Here is a 9,217-nt window from a genome sequence, read left to right as displayed (position 1 = left end):
ACACTCTTCACCACACCAACAAGAACAAGAACTCCTGTTGCATGGCTGGGATGTCAATCACTGTTGAGTCACATGAGTGGTGTCGGCCAATCAAAGAGCGGTGAAACACAATCAAGTTAGACAACAACACATTATCACAAAAAAAATAATGTTCCCGCGAATCTTAAGTAAAAGCAGGTCTTGGTGGACAAAGATCGATAGAACTCGGCGGAGAATTTATGGATCAAGCTGATGGTAAGTGCTGTACTCGTTAAAATACTCTTACCAAATGATTGAGAAATCTACTCCACACGAGTCATGATTCTTTCCGCTGTTAGTAGTTTCAGCACAAAGGACTTCCGACCGCCGTTTTCAGTTAAAAGTCAAATGCCGCAAAGATCAGTGAATCGCAACACTTCATGCATGATTGGATATGTGAATGAGCGAGTTGTACGGATTTAACGAATTTAATAGCATTACGGTGCGGTTAAAACTTGTCTCTGATCATACATCATAAAGACAAGAAACAGGAATCTGTCAGTGAAGAAATCTTTGGTATTTGTTACTTTCTGTAAGCTCTTAATAAAATAACACTCGTCTAAAATACCACAAATGTGTGTTTATTACCTAAAGGTTGTTAATGAAAGGCAAACCCTCCCACACCGGCGTATTTACCCTAGCGTGTTAACTGAAAGCTAAGTTGAGTACTAGAGAAAATTAAATCAACACAATACAAACTTCGTCACAGCCTGGTTTTTGAGGTCAATTGATCCGATTACGTTGCACCTAAGATTCTAATCACGAGCCGGTTTCCTGTTGGATGACTACCACACAGGAACTGTCTGGAACCCAAAATTTCAATGAAAAGTTTAAACGTGGACACCTGTTTACTTATTAGGGAATTCCATCAGTCATTTCAACTTGAAAGTGGTATTGTGACAGAGGTTTTCAATACGTCGTACTAGTTTGATTCAAATTCTGGGCTGTAACTAATCATTCCCGTGAATCATGATGTCTGCGTCTTTGGGAAGGTTAAATTCCCAGCATAGAGCAAACATATTTTGTGAGAAGCATTTGAATTTGAATGTATAATTTCCATGGATAAAAAAACGCCTTGGGCTAAGCTGACCCCACAGACAGTTATCTTAAATATACATCCCTCCTTCTCCACATCCTCCAATTTCCTGAGGACGAGCATCTTGACAACACTCATTTGCTTATTGAATTATATTACACTTCAGGGATAATTTGTGGTTAACAGGGCTAATTATTAGGTAAATGATAAATCTGGGCTGTAGACTCTTTTTTTCACAAGTACAGAAAAATATAGCATAGTTGCAACAAAATGCAAAGCAAAATGTTTATTATTCTTCCACCTCTGTTAAATTTAGAGACTAATAAAAAGCATAGTTCATCAATGGGAATGGCCATTCCCCTCAATTAACTATGTGAAGAGTTAAAAACAAATTTGAATTTCTCCCCCATGGTTTTTTGTTGTTGTTGTTGTTGTTGTTCATTTTAAAGATTTAAAATAAGGCAAATGCAGGTCTGTTTGGGCTTTTAGCATTACCAGGTTGGGTAGTTGTGCCAAAAGAGAAAGTGAAGCCTTCTGGGCTTTTTGATTGGTGGGTAAAATCTGCATCTCCAAAGATTGAACAACCACTTGCTACAGGTGACATGTTTGTACCAAAGAGTCCCATGCTGCTTCTACTCTCTGTAGTTACTGATGGTTCAAAGAGGTTTGCAGCAGGCCTGTCTAAATTAAACTTGCTAGCTGACCCTGCAAAAAGAAAAAGTCAAAAGAAAACTACTCTAGGTACTGCAGGTATCATAGCAAGCATTTGGGACTTGGTAACAAACACTTAAGTAAGGTGACAGTTACTGTAGTTACTGTTACTCCCCTAAGAAGTTGGTTTAATATGTGTTTTATTCTGTTGTGATGTTTAACAACCAGGAAAAAAAACAGGAGAATTGTTATGATCTATCACAAGGGTGAATTCCAGTAATTACCCAGTGTTTGTAATTTAACTTTCTCTTTGGGCACAGATCAACTCTCCAGGTTTTCCCCTGATTATACCAGGACATTGTTACAATATTTTTCATGTAAAAAAAACTTTGCTAATCATATTAATTTAACACTTGTGTTAGGCCTCCACAATACAACAAAATTATTATATTGTCTATTATTCAATTGGAATCTCTGGGTTATTGTTAATTAATTCTCTTACAGAGATATGATTTAATCTTATTGTAAGAGAATTAATTTCCATGTGAAAATGACATTGCAATGACCTTTCTTTCTTTCTTGTTGTAGTAAACCAATTAATCAGGGTATGAACCAAGAAAAATGAGTTTTCCATTAAATTTTATCATTCCCTTGCAAGACATTGGGTGATGATAATTAATAACTCTAAGAGTACAAGAAACACATAATATTACCATTTGAAATCCCTTTCAAATGAAACTGTCATCAATTTTTAATAATTTTTTAAAAAAGCTAAAATAAACATTAAATGCTGAGAGGATCAGAATAGCACATCTTCACTGGTATGATAATTCTTCTTAGGAAGATATATTTAATTTGTCACATAAATACAGGGTTTAAAGATTAATCTTTGATGGACAGTAGCCTTGATATGGTAGATATCCATATCACAGAGTTCGCCAAGTGTCTTCTTATTATTATGATAAATCCCCTGGTGACATCACGCAACAAAAAATGGGTTTTTACAATCCTAAATCCTGCTGAACTTTCAGCAGGAAAGACTTATTAATGTCACACAGTGCAAACATAATAGCCAAAGGTAGATGTCATGCGATCAGACTTATCCATTATTTCTATCATGAATACAATCTCAATGCTCTTTGAATTACAAACCAATTGATCCTGAGGTATTGCTTGTCTCTTGCATGTTGAATAGAAAAGGTGTACTATCTGCACTTGGCTGAAAAAAAAAATTGTAGAGCAGAAATTTTTCTTTTTTGAGTATTGTTTTATACTTTGACAATTTCGTTAGTCATCAGAGATTATCGATCTTTACTTATATAATAACTTGTATTTGTAGAAGTCCTTATTACTTTTTGTTTAAACTCTAAATCAGGAATATTGAGAATGCATTGTTCACCTTTTTTTTTAATTGAGTGTCTTAAAACCACAACCTAAGTAATCACAATAGTCAATAAGAACAGAGGGAAAAATCACAAGAGTTCAATGAGAATTAAGGTAAAAACATGCAAACTGCCACGAGCATTGGAAAGTGAGTGTGACCTAGTTGTGATTGGTTTTGGTTAAAAAAGACATCTTTATGATTTAGAAGTGGCACATCTTTTCGAGATCAACTTAAAGCACAGTAGAGCAAAACGAATGCAATCCTGGATTCCTTTCAACACTCAAATTGAAACTCACTCAGAGTAGTAGCTCTTGGATACCTGATTGTTTTCCCCATCCACAGAGCCATGGTTAAACATTGGACGACTTTGAAAGAAGAAACCATCTCCAGGTGATTTGGTGAGCTGCTGGATCATATCTGTGTGCACTTCAAAGTTAAATGGACTTTTGACAACTTCTGGGGTTGAAATGGAACCACAGTTTTGCTGATCTGTTGATGTTGGTGTTGTAGGAAAGACTGTCTGTTCCTCGTCACCATGCAGAGTAGTTGATGTAGTTTTATTAGTCATAGCTGTTTTGTATGAAATATTAATACATTTGACTTTATTCAACTGGATTTGATAGAAAGCCGAAGAATAGTAAATTGATGGAGAATGTTTTGAGTAGTCACTTTAAGGTCTGTCAACCATTTTTTTGAATTTAATAGTGGCAGAAATTCAAAAGTTCATCCTCTACATTTTTTTACAGCTACAACAATCTTAATCGTAACCATTACAATTTCCTCAAATGTTATCAATGTATTATATTCTACAGAGTTGTAATTGGACAGTGTAATTGGACAGTTGGCTGTATTTGGACACCTATACTGGGACATTTGAAGCAACCAATGATACCAAGTCCATTGAGCTAAATCCACCAATCACAGAATTGACTACAATAACCATAGCAACAACTGCTTACCCTACAAATCTAGGCAATTTCCAACATGGAGGATTTTTTTACTTTAAACAATGCCTAGCTACCAGATATATTGTCTCAAAGTAGATGGAAATTGTAATGGTTATGAGTAATTGGTAACATGACTTTGTATTGTCTAATTCAGTCCATAATCATACTTGTGATTGATAAATCAAACTCCCAATTCGAGGTCATCAGTTTTGTAATCACTCAAAACATATTATTGTAGACTGAGTTGGACTCCATTCAGTCCTGTTACCATTATATATTGAGGTATTTTGTATATGGATGATTGATAAATTACACCACCCTCTATTTGCCAATGTATCACCTAAAGACTGAAGGTGTTGGTCTGTGTAGCTCTCCTCATAAGCTGAACTTGTTTGATCATCTGTGCAATGCCTTCTCTGCTGATTTGGAGTGACTGATAAGTGCTCAGGAGAATATTTCTTCATTGGTACAGCCTCTTTTGGCTGGCATAGCACATTTTGGTCTTCATATGACTCCACTTCCATATTTGACACAATGCTCTCTTGTTTTGAGGACTGATCAAAATCTGAGTGCTCAACTTGCTGTGATATTGTCACTGGGGTTTGAGGTAGAGAGGTATTTCCATCTGGGGAATTGTTCTCTTGATGACTCTCATCCACACATTTTTTGAACTCTGCTTGTTTGATGTTGGCTATCTTAGTAGTGATCCTTTCTATGCAGTCTTCAGTTTTTCTTCTTTCAATATTCAGCTGAGCTCTTTATATCGTCAAAGAAAATAACTTTGAACTGGAGGCCTCCAAAGTGACTATACTTTCCACTGATAGACTGTGCAACAGCACGATTTAACCCATATAATAGTTGATGTTCAGCTTATGTAATAATGTGAACTGATTTTGAGTAATTCAGAAGTGGGTAATTTATCTTGATTTCTGATTGATAAGAAGTGTTGCACAAGGATTATTTTTAGAAGGATACAGTTGGATCATGAGTGGAATAGCAGATGTGATTCCTTTCTTTAGTGATTCTGAAATTAGATCGATAAAGATGCTTTGTTGTGTTTGTGTAACTTTTTAGTCCCTAACATCAGATTAAATATTCTCCACAGTGTTCTTCATACCTCGCCCTCCTATGGTACTAACAAGGAGAATTTGTCTAACTGTTAAGATCTTTATTATTATTATAGGTGGTGATTATTTTCTGTATTCTCATAACAGAAGTGTTAGATTCAGCAATGATACTGTTTGGAGAAATTAGATGCTCTTCACTTTCAGGGGTTAGATAGACAAATCAGCACGGTTTTGATATTGGGAAGCCATCCTAACAATACCATCAGCAAATGACCCATTTATATTACCTTCTATGGTCCTCTTTTCTTTTTCCATAATGGAAATATCTTCTTCCATTTGCTGGATAGTGGATCGTATTGTCTGCACTAGGAAAAATGAAATGTGAACAACAAATTAACAATTTCCAACAGCAATATGGTATCTTTCAACATTTCTATAATCCCTGGAAGTAAATGAATATGGTGACTGTTGCTGATAACTTACATTCTTCTTTGGTTTCTTTGGTGTTGATCTTTATCTTTGTGAGCTCCTGAGCATTTTCTTTACTTTCATACTGCCTTTTATATCTGTCCCATATTGCCTTGTACCTGTTGAGGATGCTCTGGTTTTTTGACCTAAATGAAAATTAAGGCTAGGATGAAATTCCAGTTATAACTGAAGCAAATTGTAAATGATTTACACCATTTGGAATTATATTTTCTCCCACCTGGCCTTCTCAAGTTTACCAACCACTGTTTCTTTCTTTTTCTCCATGGCCTCCTCGTGTTCCTGTAGAACACAATTGGTTCGTTTCAAGCTGCGTGGGGAACAAGAGAATTAATTGTTGTCAACTTTCAAACGTTTGCTAACTATTTCGTGTTTTTCAGGGAGCAAGTTATAGGATAGTGACTGGTTAGTATACTTTGTTCTGAAAGGGTGGCACACAGTGTGGTAAGAAGATCAGGGGCATCCTAGGCTAATTTTTAAAAATTTTCAGATTAGAATTTGCAAAACAACAATAAGCAATTATTGGATGAAGTTGAGCATGCTGGGGCGGATGCAGGGGTGGATCGGTCAAGCCCCCTAAATTATCCCTCAAAATGCTGGAAATCATGTTTCCAAAGACCTAATTTTCAAAATCTCCTTGGGGAGCATGCCCTTGGGCAATTCTCCGAACCCCCCTTGACTAAATCCTGGATCCGCCCCAGACATGATAACATTAATTATCAAAACCAAGGTCAGGGTTATCAACCAAAGCCGAAGGTTGAGGCATAGTTAATCTATGGTTGAGGCAGATAACACAGTAAAAAGGTTTCATTGATAATTCATGATATCATGCAAAACCAAATTCAATAATTGTTTTATGGTATATCTTTTAAACAATCTGCAAAAGAAGATACTCTTCTCAGAGTTTACAAAAGGTTGAGAACACTACACATGCACATAAGGCTAGGAAACTAGGCAGACTTTGAATTCAATGTTATAAATGCAATATCCACCAGAAATATTGCCATCTCATGTCAACTTCATATCCTATTGTATATTGATCGAATGCCCTCAACCAATCAGATTTTCCATGATAAGTCTAATGTATGATAATATTAATTAAGAGTTGAGCATTTGCACCCATAGAGCATTTCCACTGTTTTTATGTAGACTACAACGTTACATCACTCTTTACCTGGCACATATCTCCCTGTTTTGTGCAAATTGTTTGTGCAGCTGCTTAGCTTCTTCATCAAGTTGTGTGGTAGACTTTTCCAATTCCTCAATTTTATGATTTTTCTCCTCAAACTGCTTCAAGAGGGCTAAATATTTGATAAGAGTTAACACTTATGTACCAAATTCTTGTGCAGCAGAATTGATACAAGTATAGAAATCATAGCTCGAGATTGATTGTAGAGGCTGGGAAATAAAAAAAGCTTTTTCTAGACTTTCAATTTCTGTGGAGGGGAGATGCAACCAGCGAAAACATTTATTGCAATCTGTGGAACCCTTTATCCAGCACTATTTTTTTTTACTCACATTAAAATACAGGTTATTGAAAAATAACTCTTCCATAAATATTAAAGCTAAAAAAAGAAGATGCCTTGAAATACTCTCACTAAGTTTTTCTTAATCCTGTTAATTCTTATTCACTATTTTAACAGCCAATTTTCCTTTTTATTTTAGCCCCTCTGAATTAAACTCCCAAAACAATTTCAAATTTCCGGTATAAATATGAAGAAGATTTAAGAATTTGCGACGCACCATTTATTTAGTATATTTTCTTACCTGCATAACGCTGTTTCTCTGTCTCAATAAGGCGGACTTGTTCAGAATTTTCCAACTCTGTTTTAAAGAGAAATTTCGTCAAGACAGAGTTAGTCAAAACAAACACTGCACAACGATTACGTAACACAATGTAGCAATTGTTTGAGTTGTTAAGCAAAGAAGTTTTGAAAGCTTCATTTTCATTATGTGGAGACATACAGATCATTCGTCTACCACAAGATTATCTCAGATTATCTTTCAAACACATTAACAAAAAACTTTCTTTTCTCTTTTGTCACGAAATGATAGGAATTTCTAGGGAGTTATTTTTAAGTAATTTACGCTGTGTCTACATGTCCGGCAGTCGATAGGTTTTTAAAAAAGATCTTTAAAACACTTTCACCTGCTCTTTGAATAAGCTGATCAATTCCCGGTGAGCACTGCTGGTGCTGTGCAAGGGGTTGTTGAGGAATCAAAGGAAAATTCGATTCTGAGGTCTGCATTTTCAACACAGACAGTATTTAAGTGCAGCTAAATGTACACTGTAGACATTTCCTTCTCCCGCTTTTCCTTTTTTTTTTCCTCATCTGTTTCTCTGACGACACTGCTCGGTAAAGTGGTATCCGCTCTCGTTTTAGCGCCAAAATTTCCCGCCTTTTTTAGGAAGACAAAACGTTAATGATTAAGGAGAGCTCTTCAAAAGGTTGAATATGATAAAAAGATTGAAAGAAAGACAGAATAAAAGAAAGTATATAGAAAAAAGATGAAGAGTAATCTTAGTTCACCGCGGAATTGGTTCAATTACCCGCTAGTAAACCGGATACGTGACAGCTTCTTTTGAGTTATTGAGAAATCCCGAGGAAACCGCAATATTCAACATTACCCGGCTCAAACAGATTTAGACGAATCATTAATGAAGATTCTATTTAAAAAGAGGATCAGAATAATATTAATATACGTTATTACTCGACTCGGGCAGTCAGAGGGGCCAATAACTAAAATCAACCAATCAAAATGCACTATTGCCGGTCAAAATCCTCTCAGTATTGGACCGGGCACTGTCCCGAATGGTCCCGAATGATACCGCACTTGTGTCCCTTTGAACTTCAGTCGTATAATAAATCTCTTATTAACCAAGCTTGCTCGGGACCGTACTGGAAGAATATCGGCCCTCGGTCTTTTTTGTACGGACCTCGCTGCACTTGGTCCGTACTGTCAAGACCTAGGGCCGATATTCTCCCAGTACGGCCCTCGCGCTTAGTTAATAAGATATATGTATTGCATGTTTGCATATTTACCGTCATTCTTTTCGGTTTCTGTGGAGGACTGGATAGAAGATCGAACAAAGAACGGAACCGGAAGTTAATGAAAATATAAATATAAAAAATGTTACAGAGATACAAAACGACACAATTAATCCCTTAATCCCAAAGAGTGATTATCAGCTAATTTCTCCTTAAGACATCACACCTGGATTTATCATTGAAAGGTCATGAGAATGAGAGGAAATGATCGCCAACTAAGGAAGTCTTGGGTATTAAAAAAATATAGATCTTCGTCTGTAACCGGAAATTTATAGAGCCAGCGTGGAAAACGTGCATTTTTATGTCAATCACGATAACTGGAAATACCCAGATCCCTAAAAGTGGACCTAATGCATTGTTGGATTCCAGTCGTTTTTCCCCACAAGGACACATAAATTGTGATATTTTCACATTCCTCAGTCTAGCTAGTGTGTCATTTTTATGCCTGAAATTAAGTTAAATGTTTCAATTTCCAATGAGTTTGCTGATAGGTTTTTGACCAATCAGGGTCCCTATAGTATCTCAGTTATTATGTAATGTTTGTTTCCCAATATCGTTTGAAATGACTTCATTTTTCC

At 36.0% G+C, this 9,217-nt stretch overlaps 1 protein-coding gene and 1 long non-coding RNA gene across 3 annotated transcripts; one reads left to right on the top strand and one right to left on the bottom strand.

Annotated features, from left to right (window-relative positions):
- The first annotated feature begins 109 nt into the window (after positions 1–109).
- Positions 110–3,746, top strand: LOC148724928 (uncharacterized). Its single transcript, XR_015990480.1, has 2 exons — positions 110–234; positions 3,432–3,746. It is a non-coding gene; the product is annotated as an uncharacterized LOC148724928 (long non-coding RNA).
- Positions 1,326–7,947, bottom strand: LOC111332434 (uncharacterized). 2 transcript variants are annotated; one of them, XM_022937766.2, is made up of 11 exons: positions 7,739–7,946; positions 7,357–7,413; positions 6,764–6,890; positions 5,810–5,899; positions 5,587–5,717; positions 5,391–5,468; positions 5,012–5,060; positions 4,377–4,792; positions 3,409–3,659; positions 2,858–2,924; positions 1,326–1,759 (listed from the first exon to the last, which is right to left on the bottom strand). In XM_022937766.2, the coding sequence occupies exons 1-11, from the start codon at positions 7,836–7,838 to the stop codon at positions 1,506–1,508; spliced, it is 1,620 nt and encodes a 539-aa protein (XP_022793501.2). In that variant the 5' UTR covers positions 7,839–7,946; the 3' UTR covers positions 1,326–1,505. The 2 variants fall into 2 exon arrangements, with proteins under 2 accessions (XP_022793501.2, XP_022793503.2); XM_022937768.2 differs by having other exon boundaries at positions 1,607–1,759; positions 3,386–3,659; positions 7,739–7,947.
- Between the last annotated feature and the right edge of the window lie 1,270 nt (positions 7,948–9,217).

Source organism: Stylophora pistillata, chromosome 8 (assembly GCF_964205215.1).
Source record: "Stylophora pistillata chromosome 8, jaStyPist1.2, whole genome shotgun sequence".
NCBI lineage: Eukaryota > Metazoa > Cnidaria > Anthozoa > Scleractinia > Pocilloporidae > Stylophora > Stylophora pistillata.
The sequence above is the reverse complement of the archived record's forward strand: the minus strand, read 5'-3'. Positions and strand labels throughout refer to the sequence as shown.